Raw genomic sequence first — 15,977 nt, forward strand, 5'->3', positions numbered from 1 at the left:
CTTGTCCTTTTCTGATGCCACGTTCAGAGTTGTTGTTGCCAAATAGTGTTTAAACTAATATTAGTAGGTCACGTGGCTAGCTCAATTGGTCACTGATAGGAAATTATCTTGGTTTGCAAATTATATGTTTTATATATTCTAATGTGTTCAGAAGATGGAGGGAAAAATGGCTGTTAGACACATGTGATCTGAAAAGAACCTTAGCTATGAGTGTAGACTATTTAGAGCTTTGCTGCAAATAACTTTGATGTCAGTTTTAAGTCCCATAAGTCAGGATAGGAGTTAGGTGGGCTTATGTAGGCAGTGGGCCTGTGGAGCACAGAGTTGTTTTTAGACATATGAAAGCATGCAACCCAAATAGGTGATCTTTTTAAGAACTCACTTTGTGGTTATATAGTTCCAGTGATGAACTATTACTCAAAATAGTTTTAGGGATCCCCCTTTTGGGGACATAGCCTCCATAACTAGGTCATTAAACATACTTGAGAGTGACACTTAGTGTTTTATTTAAAACGCAATTTATGCAGCAGCCTAAATTGCTTGAGGTGATTTCCAAAAACTATATCCAACCTGCGTATATTGTTACCAGTGAGGATATTCAGAGTTGATAAAAAACTGTTTTGATCACAGGCAGTACTGTTAGATTAAATATTATAAGTTCTACCTTAATGGTCACAGCAAACATTTAGGTGCATGTTTAGAGATATATTAGTTTTTTTAAAATGTCATTTAAATTCACAACTTCCAGAATCATCATTCTTAGATTGTTTCCTTATTGAAATAACACCAATTTGGGGTTTTGTGCATTACCAGCTAAGTCTCATCAATCTATTTAGTACCCAGTATTCTTTATTTTTTAAATTTATTTATCTTTGGCTGTGTTGGGTCTTTGTTGCTGCGCGCGGACTTTCTCTAGTTGGGGTGAGCGGGGGCTACTCTTCGTTGCGGTGCGCGGGCTTCTCGTTGCAGAGCACAGGCTCTAGGCGCATGGGCTTCAGTAGTTGTGGCATGCAGGCTCAGTAGTTGTGGTTCACAGGCTCTAAAGCGCAGGCTCAGTAGTTGTGGCGCACGGGCTTAGTTCCTCCGCAGCATGTGGGATCTTCCCGGACCAGGGCTTGAACCTGTGTCCTCTGCATTGGCAGGCGGATTCTTAACCACTGCACCACCAGGGAAGCCCACCCAGTATTCTTTGAATGAATGTTTCCCAAAGGTAGTGTCAGTAAATACTAAGCTGTGGTAATCAGTAATTTTAGTTTATGATGGGATCCCAAAGTACTGCATGATGCTTGTACTAAAATAATCTCTTAATGGTGAATTGCATTATTTTTAGCCACTGGTTAATGAAGGCATTTTAATCTAATAGATGTAGTGTTGGAAAAAAGTCCAGGTAACTATATTCTGTGTAAATTTATAGCTAAAGAAAAGCCTAGCTAGTTGGTCTACAAAATGATGAAGCATCATTGTTTGATCACATATGCCTGAGTAGTTATTATGTCTAAGAGGAAAGCAAAACCTGCTGTTCAGAAGCCTGGTATTGTAAACCCTGACTTTTAAATTAGTGGTAAATATAGTAAGCTGTCTGTCTTTGAGAATATTTTGCCCATCTGAGATCTCAAGTTTTAGCTGAATTATGACTTAAAAATAAATTCAGATTTTTAAAATATTTTATAGGAAAAGGCTGACTTCTCTTTGGTTCACTGCCAGAAAAATGACCAATTCTTGTGAAATATAGGGTCTGTTTATTGCCTTTTAAAAGTCTCTAGGCATCCTAGTTCATTATCACCATTAAACAGTTTTCTTATTATTTTATTTAGTAATTTCAGCAGTCTTTTATGCTTTAGTAGGAGTTTATCCTTTTTGAACTGGCATTCTGGAATATCAAAGTCAAGAGTTGGAGGAAATGAGCTCATTATAGCTTTTCCCCAACTGGCACTGTACTGACATTTCAGATAGTTTAAATTGGGTATAAACTCTGCACTGAGGTTTCAGACAAGATACACATCTGAATAATGAGGGTAGTTATGTGCATTTATTGCCTTTTAATCTAAGTTAGTATCTTCTGTAAATCATTTTAGTATCATTTAGTTTGATTGACTGGGGGATCCAATCAATTGAGGGCTAAAGAATACTCCCCCAGTTAAAGTCTGTTGTAGTAATTATTTTACTGTATACCTTAGACATGCAGTCTCTCTTGGCTTTATTAAACAGAGAAATGTGAACGAAATCTAATTTGTTTTTTTTTTCTAATTAGTAAAAGGATTGACAGGGGTCTATAAGGTGATTTCAACTCCTTGTTATAATTTTCTATGAATTTTATTAATAGTATTCATTCATCTGTCTCCTATCTTCAGTGTTTATTAGGGTTCCTGAAGACTCCCTTACTATATATTTAAAAATATAAGAGATTTGCCACTACATAAGTATCTGCAGTCCTCCCTTGCTCTGTGGTTCTGCAGAATTATATCTCTTTAAATATATTTAGTTGGAGCATATCCAGCTAGTGATTAGTAATTTCATAGTTACTCATCTTGTGATAGCAATCTTGGAAATATTTAAATGGAAACATTGTTTATTATCTTTATGAAGTAAGAAGATGTATTTGAAGGTAATCTTATTGGGTGTGTCTCTGGTTAGTCAGTCAGTACTTCCCATCCCTGGAATAATGCCAAGTCTTTGCTCTGTCCCGAGTCAGCCATGCAGACTTTTATGCCTTTTTGAACTCACAGCTCACATTTTTGAGGAAACTCTTCTCACACTGGCACCAGGCCTTCCTTTCCCTGGCTTGCAGCTTGGAAAGAGTGGAGCAAATAAACATTCACCTACTGGTTTGAGAAAACCTGTTTCTATTTATATCTGCTATGTGAATACTGTACTGTCTTCCTGAAACGACTATAGTATTTTGTTAAAGGTGCATTCAAAAAAAGAAAAAAATTATTAAAAAATACTCCTGTTAATTTACTGTGGGATACTCGAGTGATTGTTTTAAGACATCAGACAAGATAGAGACCTTGCCACTTCTCATTCATGCGAGAGGGCTCTGTCCTTTGTTAGGACACTAACTTTGTTAGGACACTCACACACAGAGTGACAGCGACATCAGTGGATTCTTGGGGCTTCTATGCAGAGCTCCATGTAAAGCTCAGAGGTCCTTCTGTAAGGATGAAGGCTTTTTTCTTAGAGCTCTTACTGGTTTTGAATTTCCTGAGGACAGGTGCGTTCATACAGCTCACCAGCACTATCAATTGACCCTGATCCCATATTATAGCCATTTAAAATTTAAGTAATAAGAACTATTTTTCTTCACTTAAAGTGGTACAGACTTTGAAGTTTCTATATTATTTGATAATCCAGTAGTTTGCAAAGATGCATGTGTTCAAGTTCATAAAGATAATTAAAAATTTTAAAACTGCTTTCTCTTCATGGCAGTGTTTTATGGTTGCCATCTGTATGCTGTCTTTTTAAGCTTCACAGTCAATTTTTTCTGTAATTTTATGTCCACATATAGCAAAACGTCATTTTTTTAAAAGTAGTTTTTCAAGTTGAAGGTCAGCTTGGCAAACATCAATTAAAAAATTCACTTCTGTAATGGTAGTCATGTTATACAGACTCATTGCAAATTTTGCAGAAATTTTTTTTACATTGTGGCCTCAGACTTGAAGGTAGAAAGCTTTGGTCCTGTCTCATGAACTTGCATGTACCGTCTTCAGGGCTTTCTCATTCTAAATATAAATTACTAAGAGGAGGGCACACAACATTTCAGTGCTAGGGTCTCTGAGGAAAAAAAAATGAGAATGGTGTTCTACTAAAAATAAGTAGGAGTAATGTATATGCTAAATGTGTGTAATATAAACAATTTATATTAAAGTTGATCAGAAAAAAGTTATTTTTGAAGTAGTTTCTTGATGTCATGAAGGCTCTCAGGTAGGTAATGGAAAACCACGTATTGGCCAGGAAATGGTGAAAGTATAGGAATTCTAGGCGGTGCAATGAGAAGTATTAAGAAAGGGAAATGAATATTGCAAAAAGGACAAATATATAATGATATCACATCAATTAAAAGTAGAGTAATTGCCTTATATGAGAGACTTAATCTCTAGAATTTTTACTTACCAACAATCATCAGTCAGAAAGTCAGATGAGATCTAAGGGATAAAGGCAATAGTGGAAAAATTTAGAACACAGTTTACTGTTTACTTTAGAGAAATGTGTGAGACTTTTATTTTGTATGTTGAAATGTAATGGTAAACTATATGACTTAAGAAATGGAATGAAAAACTGTATTTCCAATAGTTGTCAATTTGTTTATAATTTTAAGCCAATACCCATGTTAAATCTAGTCAGACTTTTCTTAGAATAAATAGGATTTTAACATTCATAGGGAAGAATAAACAGGTGAGAAAAGGAAAAATCCTAAAACTAAAAATTTCTGTGGAATGATACTGTCTCGATATTAGAACAAATGACAGACTTGAGAAAGCACAGTAATTAAAAAATTATGGATTGCTTTATAAATGTACATATTAATGTAATTGGGAAGTCCAAAATACATTCTTATGCATAGGAAGTTGTGATAAAGGACAGATGAGAGAATGGAGAAGAGATGAGGCACTCGATTATTTGTATTGGGGTACATAATTGGCTAAGAAAATTAACTTACAAACTCAGCATATACCACAACTCAACATCAAAAAAACAAACAACCGGGCTTCCCTGGTGGTGCAGTGGGTGAGAGTCTGCCTGCCGATGCAGGGGACGCGGGGTCGTGCCCCGGTCCGGGAAGATCCCACATGCTGTGGAGCGGCTGGCCCCGTGAGCCATGGCCGCCGAGCCTGCGCGTCCCGGAGCCTGGGCTCCGCAGCGGGAGAGGCCACAACAGTGAGAGGCCCGCGTACTTCAAAGAAACAAAACAAACAAACAAACAAAAACAACAACCTGATAAAAAAAAAATGGACAAAGGACCTGAATAGACATTTTTCCAAAGAAGACACGCAGATGACCAATAGACATATGCTCAACATCACTAATCATCAGCGAAATGCAAATCAAAATCTCAGTGAGATACTATCTCACACCTGTCAGAATGACTGTTATCAAAAAGACAACAAATAACAAGCGTTGGCGAGGATGTGGAGAAAAGGGAACCCTCGTGCACTGTTGGAGGGAATGTAAATTGGTGCAGCCACTATGGAGAACAGTATGGAGCTTCCTCAAAAAATTAAGAATAGAATTACCATTTAATCCAGCAATTCCACTTCTGGTCATTTTCCCCAAGAAAACGAAAACACTAATTCAAAAAGATATGTGCACCCTTAAGTTCATTGCATCATTATTTACAGTAGCCAAGATATGGAAGCAACCTAAGCACCCATTAAGAGATGAAGGTATGAAGAGGAGGTGGTATATATGCTCAGTGGAATATGACTCTGCCATAAAAAGAATGAAATCTTGCCATTTGTGACAACATAGGTGGACTTAGAGGGTATTATGCTAAGTGAAATGTCAGACAGAGAAAGACAAATACCATGATTCACATAAATATGGAATCTAAAAACGAAAACAAGTGAACACATACAAAAAAAACAGAAACACAGTCATAGAGAACAAATAGGTTGTTGCCAGAGCAGGGGGATGGGCAATAAGTGAAATAGATGAGAGAGATTAAGAGGTACAGACTTCAGTTACAAAATAAATGAATCACGGAAATATAGTCAATAATATTGTAATATCTTTGTATGGTGACAGATGGTAACTAGATTTATCATGGTGATCATTTTGTAATGTATAGAAATATTGGATCACTGTCTTATGTACCTGGAACTAACATAGTGTTGTAGGTCAATTATGCTTCAGTAAAAAAAAAAACCCAAGCCCAAACCTTACGTATACTAGAATATAGCCTGGATTAAAATAATAAAAAACTCAGAAAATAAAATAGAAGAATTAAAAATTTTTTGGAGGCAGTTTAAGATTCTAAGCTTTGAAGGAATAGAAAAAACCCAGAAAAAATACACTTGAAGTTTTATTAAATAGATAACTCTGGCAAATAACATTCTGGGAAAAATATTTTAAGCAGAATTGGCTTAAATATTATCTAGAGTTCAAATAAACTGGTAAGGTACATGTTTGAAAATCTCAATAGACAAATGAACAAAGGATGTGACCAAATACTTCACAAATGAAGAAATACTACTGGAAATAAATAGTAAAATCTCTACCTTCAATAGTAAGAAATAATTATGTTAAAATCAGATACGATTTTTAAATTGAACTAGTAAATAATTTAAAATCTGTTAAAAAAAATGATGGCCGTATTATGGCAAAGTAGTCTATGATATTCCCAAAATGACCAGTTGAGTATAAGCTGGTACAGTGCTGAACAGCAATTTGGCAGTATCTATCAAGTAATTATATGCTAGTTTATTTATTAATATAAACATATATTTATTTATCATAAAGGTTATAAGACTTTCCCCAATAATTCTTTTGTTTTGGACTCTAAGACTACAAAATGGGAAAAAGGTATGCATAAAGCCTCTTCATAGTGGAAAATATTAAAAAGAGCTTAAGTATCTAAAATGTGATACATAAAACATTGGTAAAATTTTTTATATCCCTTTCAAGCAGTGCTTATAAAGGCTGCAGCACTAGGGAGATCACGCAGTAGAGCTGACAGGCAGAGGGAAACAGTGTCGCTGTTTTATCATACAATGAGGTAGACACAGGAATGCTACCTGCTGATGCAAAAGTAAATTGGTTCATATTGCCAGGTTCCTTTCCAGACAAGTACCAAGAACTTGTCACTGATGGTTTTATTTCTAGAAATAGAATATAAGAAATGATAAGGAGCATGGTCAAAGATATACATACAGACATGCATCCAAGCATTTTTACAGTGGCAAAAGTTGGAAAGAACCTAAGTTGGACTGTGAGAATCCTCTGATTTACATGAAGGGACGGAGCAGAATTTGCGATGTTCCTTAATAGTAAAGAGCAGAACCAGGACAGGAAACCAGAGTCCTCCTGCTAACACGTATGGCTATCGATGTTGTATTGGGAAACGTCCTGTTACTCAGCAAGATCCATTAGTGCCATAATTGCTGACGTTGCCTAGAATAAGAGGTCTCTGCTGTCAGACCACTTGAGCTTTGCTAGACTCACTTGAGGATGCTTCAGGCATAACAGTGAAGCTAAACAGAAAGTCCTATCATCATGAAATGATGATTATCAATGCATTGGTACTGACTTGTTGCCGCTTCACTTAGACTTTCCCATCTTAGCATGTCTTGTTAACCATTTATTTGTGTTGTATCCTAATTCAGCAGTATTCAAAATTACTGCCACAGGAATTCTAGAAATCAAACTTATATTAATTTTACTACCAGTCTTTAAAAATATCAATACTAAAGTAATCATAAAATTCTGTATTGAATGTTTTTTTTTTTTAAGAAGATGTTGTGGGTAGGAGTTTATTAATTAATTTATTTTTGCTGTGTTGCATCTTCGTTTCTGTGCGAGGGCTTTCTCTAGTTGTGGCAAGCGGGGGGCCACTCTTCATCGCGGTGCGCAGGCCTCTCACTATGGCAGCCTCTCTTGTTGCGGAGCATAGGCTCCAGACGCTCAGGCTCAGTAGTTGTGGCTCACGGGCCTAGTTGCTCTGCGGCATGTGGGATCCTCCCAGACCAGGGCTCGAACCCTTGTCCCCTGCATTAGCAGGCAGATTCTCAACCACTGCGCCACCAGGGAAACCCCTATGTCTAACTTTTAATATCACAGAAAGATTACATTTTAAGGTTCAAGTTCCGTAGGAAAGTCACTGTCAAACTAGTGGTTAACAACTGCTATGAATTTCTTGGTTGACGCTATGTTAGAATTATGTTTCTGTTAAGTAATGTTTCAGTTGTTTGTACTATACATTGCAAGAAGCCACCAGTAATAGAATTCAAGAAATACTTGCTTAATAGGGAACAACTAGAACAATTAAATTGGAAATGTCATTTCTTATAAACCTGCTCAATTCTTTGCTAGCTCTTCAGCTAGTGATTAAAGAAAAATATTGTGACCATGAGGGAGAAAGCCTTCCTTCCTACGTGGTTTTCAGTGCACAAATAAGAAATTAGGAGTCAAAGAGTAACAGTTCTTGGAAATGCTTAAAGTCGAGGGGTGGTGGTTCTGTCATCTATGTTAAGTTATCTAAAGATCTTTGTGTGAAGAAACTATGAAAACAGAAAAACAGCTTTTGTTCACCAGACTAAATCTTCATAAGCCACTGTTTTGTAATTTTGAATCCTGTTAACAACATTCTGAAGCTTATTAAATTGAGACTTTTGTCTTCTTTATTTTTAGCACACTCAAGTGTATATATAAATCTCTGGAATGTTGAAGGAGTGACATTCCACAAGTGTCAGATTTTTTTCTTTTTTTCTGTTGCCCATTGTGAAGGGGAGACCAGTAAATTAAGAATGTTTGATTCTTTCTCCTATATTTGCTTTCCTTTTGGAACTCTGTTACAGAATAAAGAATTGTTTTTTTGTGGAAGCATTACTGAATAGGAAAATCATTGTTTCAAATTATAGTTTTCTGGCAGTGACTAATGATTAATTAACGAGGCTAGCTTTACTAGAAAAACATTATTATAATAAATTTCTACATGGCTTGGCACTATTATCAGTGCACAGCAACAAAAATATAGAATTCACCATAATCTAGATTTAGAACCAAAAATTGTACTCTTAAGTATCAGGTGTTAAAACTGGGTTCTAAAAGTGTTTTAGAATCTAGAGACTTACAGATATCCTTGCAGATTCTGTAATAACAACATAAACTTTTGTTCAGTGTTAGATTCTGAAGTGGCTGTTAGCCTATTTTGGGGAGTTCTGGTACATTTAAATTTTTACCCAGTCATTCCGCAGTGATAGCAAAGCTGTCATAGAGTTGAATGAGTTACCAATGGGAAATAGTTGTTATCTGGATGAGTTCCACTGCACCCTTTAAATATGGCAAAGAAAAAAATATGGCTTGAATCTACCTTTTTAAAACATGGTTCAGTTTGAGAAAAAAAATCAGTAAAAATGATTAATAGAAAAAAGTATTCTTAGGTTGAGGAGAACTATATTACAATGAAAGAGATTCTTAAACTAACTGTTGAAACAGAATCAAATATTACCTTTCTTTAACAAATGTGGAACTATTTTTAAAGGACATGTCTTTGAATGTAGAAGTGTGTCTGTATGTTCTAAGAGGCCCGTGTCACTGTTGTTGGCATTGCTGGTCTCTGTTTCTTGACTTATTTTCTTAGTTGTTTGCTTTCTGTTGGGCTCTTGGACCTGAAGAAAATATTGGGATGGATGAATGACATGTATGATTTTTGAGGATGTTAAAAAGAACACTAAACTAATATTGGCATTCTTATAACTACATATGTTGTTTCTTTATTTACTTTCAGTTTGATTAATAAGCTTAAACCTGGTGTCATTAAGAAGATCAATAGACTGTCCACACCAATAGCAGGTTTGGTAAGTAATAAATTATCTTCAAAATTATATTTGTTTCTGAAATGTAAAAAGATGGGCATAAACACGTTCTCTTAATCTGGAATTATCGTAGATATTAGGTTTGGGGTCTTTTTTTCTCAAGGAAAGTATTTCTTGTGATCTTGTCCTTATATCTTTAGTTCCTCCTTCTGTTTCCATTCTGCCTGGAGGCTTTTATTCTATTTATTTAATTTTTTGTTTGTTTTGCTTCTTGTGCCCTCAGACTGCCTATATCCCCCCTTTTGGCCCATTTCTTCCACAAATTGCATTTGTTTAGGATCACGGTCTTTCCGAAACTCAGCCCTCCGTGTATTGGTTGCTAGTTGACCACAGTTTATGGAAACTGGCCAAAGCTGATGAGTTGTTACATTTCAGGTGCTTCGTGCTTATACATTGCCCTCGCTCAGCATGCAGGTTTTGTAGTGTATTTGCAACATACTTAAGACCTGTCACCTCTTTTGGTTTCCTGTGTGATGTTGGGCAAGTCTCTGTCTTCTACTTTGCCTCAGTAACCTTTTCTATAAGATGACTATGGATGACTCTCTAGATTCATTCTAGCTTTAAATCCGGAGTTTTGTGTATGAAAAACACCCCATACTATCACTATATAGATTCTCTGCTGTATCAAGACCCTAGAGAGATCAATAATAATGTGGGACCATATCTTTGGAAATATAATTTATAATTACAAATGATGGATAATTTTCAAAATGTTAGCATTCCTGGGGCTTCCCTGGTGGCTCAGTGGTTGAGAGTCCGCCTGCCGATGCAGGGGACACGGGTTCGTGCCCCGGTCCGGGAAGATCCCACATGCCGCGGAGCGGCTGGGCCCGTGAGCCATGGCCGCTGAGCCTGCGCGTCCGGAGCCTGTGCTCCGCAACGGGAGAGGCCACAACAGTGAGAGGCCCGCGTACCGCAAAAAAAAAAAAAAAAAAGTTAGCATTCCCTAAGAATCAAGGCTGATGTTGGGAGTCAGGTAAAAAATTAATTTTACAAAACACTCAAGTTTAAGACAGCTAATAACTGGAATGTAAATAAAATATGTTAATATTTTATCTTTGGAATAGTCAAGCTGCTTGTAATACATTCAGGAACCTTCTGTTTGGCCATGCATGTGTTTGCAGATGTTAAAGGCATGACAGATTAAAGGTAGCAGTACTAAAATTTCTGGGTTTGCAGAAGGTGTCATCAGAATTTTGACAGGAATAAGTTGGTGGCAGAGTGTTTATTATTAGAAAATATCTGTCTAGGAGAGAAGGAAAGAAGAGTTTTTACAGTTTTCTCTTTGAAAGATCAGAAAATTACTATTTTCTTTTGAAATATAGAATGCAGTGGACCCTTGAGCAAAGCGAGAGTTAGGAGCACCAACCTCCTGTGCACTTGAAAATCTGTGTGTAACTTCTGACTCCCCCCCAAACTTAACTGCTAATAGCTTACTATTGACCAGAAGCCTTATTGATAACATAAATAGTCGATTAACCCATATTTTGTATGTTATATGTATTATCAATATATACTGTATTGTTACAATAAAGTAAGTTAGATAAAAGAAAATGTTAAGAAAATCCTAAGGAAGAGAAAATACATTTACAGTACTGTACTGTATTTATTGAAACCATAAGTTTACCTTGTCTGTTTACAAGATGAATCATCTGTCTGTCAATACCAACATCAATATTGTCTCATATGATACAAAACACTATAGCTGTTATACATATTACTAACATTAGTCATAAAATTGAAAAGGTAATGTGAAAAAGAAATTCATATTTATTTAAAGGTATAATGATTCATGCATTGATAACAAAGAAACAGCACTATGATTGCTTCATGGTCACCAAGCCTATACACTAATAAATGAACCATTGTATGATTTTTGTGGCGTACAGTATTACAGTCATATTTATAATACAGTACTGGAAACATTGTTACATTGAAAAACCCACTTACCCGTGATGACAGTCTGATATGCAGTTTCTCCAATCATGAGAGAGAGAGAGGCATATTGTACTGTACTGTAATTCCTTGAAAGCAAAGTTATAAAACAGTAAGAAAACTAACAAATAATTTTATATTAAATATCACTCACCTTATGCCTGTGTAAAGGTAGTATCTACATATATTTTATGCATTCACGATATATACTAACTTTTTCTTAATTTTTTCGATATTTCTAGGCTACACGGTTCATCTGTGAGTTTTTTCAAATTGTCACAAATCTCCAAAAAATTTTCCAATATATTTCTTGAAAAAATATCTACGTATAAATGGACCTGTGCAGTTGAAACCTTTGTTGTTCAAGGGTCAACTGTCTATATATAAAGTTCCAGAGCAGTTGGGCTCAAATATTAATTCCTTCCTTCTTACCAAGTTACATCTATTCTATTTCTGTCACGACTAAGCAGCTGACATGATATTTTTATTGGTCTCAAACTTGGTTGGGTAAAAAACTTTCATATATATGCATGTATTGCAGTGTACATATATGTATGAATTACTTCTGGCAATATAGGAGTCAGGTGTTATTTAAGGAATAAAGTTAAAGAACTTTTGTTTTTGAAGTCTTCCTAGGAAGAAACATTCAATTTAATAGAATAAATATGTTTTAGATGAAAATAGCTTTTACGAAATAACTTCTGTGAAAATTAAGTGTGAATTGTATTGCAAGTACTCTGTTTTTTCAGATGGCTTGAGTTATTCTCAGTGTTATAGGCTGAATTGTGTCCCGCCCCTCAAAAAAAAGATCCACTGCAGGCATACCTCAAGTTATTGTGCTTCGCTTTAGTGCACTTTGCAGATATTGCATTTTTTATAAGTTGAAGGTTTGTGGCAACCCTGCATCGAACAAGTTTTATCAGTGCCATTTTTCTAACAGCATTTTTTCACCCCGTGTCTCTGGGTCATATTCGGGTAATTCTTGCAGTATTTCAAACTTTTTCATTATTATTGTATTCGTTGTGGTGATCCATGACCAGTGTTCTCTGATGTTACTTCTGTGACTCTGAAGGCTCAGATGATGGTTAGTATGTTTTAGCAATACAGTATTTGTTAATTAAGGTATGTGTGTTGCTTTATTAGACATAATGCTACTGCACACTTGATAGACTACAGTTAGTATAGACATAACTTTTATATGCACTGGGAGACAAAAAAAAATTCATGTGACTTGCTTTATCGCGGTGGTCTGGAACCCAACCCACAATATCTCTGAGGTATGCCTACATACTGAAGTCCTAAACTGCAGTACCTCAGAATGTGATCTTATTTGGAAAGAGGGTTGTCCCATGGAGAATGGGAACAGAGGTCATAATGGAGTAGAGTAGACACCCTAATCTAATATGATTGGCATCCTTATAAGAAGATGGCCTTATGAAGGCAGGTACACACGGGAAGAAAGCCATGTGACAACTGAGAATTGGCGTGATGCATCCACAGGCCAAGGGGGAGCAGCGATTGCCAGCAAACCACCAGAAACTGGAAGAGGCAGGGAAGGATTCTTCTACAGGTTTCATGGGAGCATGGCTTTGTGAATACCTTGATTTTGGACTTCTTGTCTCCAGAACTGTGAGACAATAAATCTCTGTTGCTTTAAGCCACTCGGCTTGTGGTACTTTGTCATGGCAGCCCTCGGAAACTAATACAGATAGGTAAATGTTTTAGTTAATACTTGCCTTTTAAAAAACTTTTTATTTTGAAATATAGATTCAGAGGAGGTGGCAAAAAAAGCAGTACACGGAGTTCCTCTGTGCCTTTCACCCCAGTTTCCCGCATTGTAACATCTCATATAACTCTGGTACAATATTGAAACCAGGAATTCACAGTGGTACATTCAAAGACTTTAATCAGATCCACCAGTTTTACATGTAGTTAATGGTAACAAAGAGCAAAGATGCTTTTAAGCTGAGTGAGATGAAGAGTGTTTTATCGTAAGGACTTTCCAGAGGACTCTCGTTAATCTAGTGCTCAGGCATAAACGTGGCAGCTGCGTTCAAAATGATTACTTTTCTCTGTCCCATTTCTAACAGGAAATGGCATCCCTTAGTTGCGTTTCCCAAGAGAGGAATCTGAATGGATCAGATTACCTTTTCTTTTTTTTGTTGTTAAATTGGAGTATAGTTGATTTACAATGTTGTGTAATGTTGTGTTAGTTTCAGCTGTACAGCAAAGTGAATCAGTTATACGTACACATATATCCACTCCTTTTCAGATTCTTTTCCCATATAGGTTGTTACAGAATATTGAGTAGATTTCTCTGTGCTATACAGTAGGTCCTTATTAGTTATCTATTTTATATGTAGTAGGGAATATATGATAATCCCAATCTCCTAACTTATCCCTTCCCCCCAGGTTTCCCCTTTGCTAACCATAAGTTTGATTTCGAGATCTGTGAGTCTGAGATTACCTTTTTCTTTCCAGGCTACAGATCTCGTGGGTCAGTGGCCAGCTAGTACGTGAGTTCCTTAAGGGAGAGAGTGGTCTTGGCTGACTGGGCTGTGGTCAGGAGTATTCATTTCCTTTAGTTTGTTCAGTTCTGGTGTGTGAGTTGAAGTGGTTTCATGAATGAAGTTTGTGTGGGGTAGATACCAAGTTAGGTCAAATACAGCAATAATTACACAATTTCTGTGTAAGGGTTTGTTAAGCTATGTGAGTGTAATGCTCCAAGCCCCCTCTTGCATTCCTCCCTTTTTTACTCTCTTCTTCAGTTATGACTTTTATCTGTTTCATGTCCACTCCCATGTGTATTTAGCTTTGAAGCCAAGGCTGTGGACTTACCCATGGCAGATGGACCTGTGTGAAACACTTGGAATATCCCCTGAGCAATGACAACACAGAGGGAGATGTTAAGATGATTCAGAAGTATATTGAATGCTTTGCTTAAAACATTCATATGATTATATGATTATTTTTTTCTTTAGGAAGGCAGTAATCATGTTCTCATAGATCTTCTAGAGATACAGCTTTCCTTGCTTGAGTTTTGTAAAGAAATACATTTCCCCCTATCCTTTAAATTCTTTTTGTTCTTTATAAAGCCATGCTTAAAAATTCTAACGCAAGAGTATGAGTCTTCCAAAAATTAGCTGGTGTTAAATGTGGGTATGTTCAAATCATTGAAACTCAAAACCAAAACTTTGAGAATTAAAAAACTCAACCTCAAAACAAACCCCTGAGAAACAGGCAAGATATTCTGATGGTGAAAGGAGCCGTTGAACCAGAATATTATTTACCATCTGCATTAATGTGCATGAGAGACAATATGTGTAGAAAACATCAAGGACGTTATTAACCGTAAGACTTATAGTCATCTTGGACCCCTAATGGTTTATTTGTGTTTTCTAAAGCAAGGTTTCTCAACCTTGGCCCTGTTGACATTTTGGACTGGATAATTCTTTGTTGCCGGAGTCTGTCCTGTGCATTGTAGAACGTTGAGCAGCATCCCTGGCCTCTACTCAATAGATGCAAGTAGCACTGTGCCCTCCATCCCCCCCTTGTGACAACTAAAAATGTCACCTGACATTGCCAATAACCCCTATGGCATAAAATCATCCCTGGTTGAGAACCACTGAGCTAAAGAATCAAGAAAGTAAACCCTACCCTTTTATATGGGCTAGTTTGCTGACTGACTACAGATTTGATTGTTCTCACGCTTGGCATTTCAATTGCGATTTCCCTTTGAAAAGCAATGGTATCCTAGAAAATTTAGTTTGAATCATTTGAATGTTTGTGTCTGTCAGTGGGTTTAGTAGAAAAATCCTTGGTATATCCAGACTTGCATGAAAAATATGGGCTCAATTTGAACATCTTTGCTCTAAAGTGTTATTCTTTCAGATTCCTTTAAGAGTGGAATGTGTAAGGTTGACTACAGAGGCTGGGAAAGTTGTCTCCTCATTCAGGAATGCTGTAGAATGTAGGAAATGGGCAAAGATGCCAGCTAGCTTAAGCTGTTAGATGTGTCATTTTCTCCTGCCTTCATAATGGTTATTTTAAGAAATAAAGCAAGTCTATGGGTCTGCCATTTTTCAGAAGGTTATTAGTGGTCAGTGTTCTTGTACCTGTGTAAAATTACTTCTGATTCATTCATCTTCACTCACCTATACACTTGGGTGTCAGCAAAGTAGTGCAACCTAGTCTATGCCAAGGTCACTGTTGAAACATCTAGTTGTTCCCTTCCTCTGTAGTAGAAAATTCACCTGAGGAATCAGCTATAAAATTTAAATATTCTGATACAGGTTTTATCATGCACTTTTCTGAAAACTACTCTTAAGCAATGACTATATTTATCCCATTAAAATTTTCTTTTTAGTAAAATAAGCCCAGGGGTTGGGAGAGGGGAGGTTTGTGAAACGCTGAGTTTGTGAGTTCTTTCTACAAGCAAAATCAAAATGTGAGACCTCAAGACAGACTGTTTTCAGGAGAAAAAACCTTTCTTCTGTTTCCTTTCTCTTCCAA

At 36.5% G+C, this 15,977-nt stretch overlaps 1 protein-coding gene across 10 annotated transcripts in view; it reads left to right on the top strand.

Moving 5' to 3' along the window:
• LMO7 (LIM domain 7) overlaps positions 1 to 15,977 on the top strand; it is a 195,687-nt gene that overhangs the window by 66,705 nt on the left and 113,005 nt on the right. For all 10 annotated transcript variants that reach the window (XM_024753952.1, XM_024753956.1, XM_024753953.1 and 7 more), the window contains one exon: positions 9,443 to 9,512. In XM_024753952.1, coding sequence (XP_024609720.1) covers positions 9,443 to 9,512 — 70 coding nt within the window. The remainder of the gene's footprint in view (positions 1 to 9,442; positions 9,513 to 15,977) is intronic.

Source organism: Neophocaena asiaeorientalis, unplaced genomic scaffold (genome assembly GCF_003031525.2).
Source record: "Neophocaena asiaeorientalis asiaeorientalis breed wild unplaced genomic scaffold, Neophocaena_asiaeorientalis_V1.1 scaffold212, whole genome shotgun sequence".
NCBI classification, from domain to species: Eukaryota; Metazoa; Chordata; class Mammalia; order Artiodactyla; family Phocoenidae; genus Neophocaena; species Neophocaena asiaeorientalis.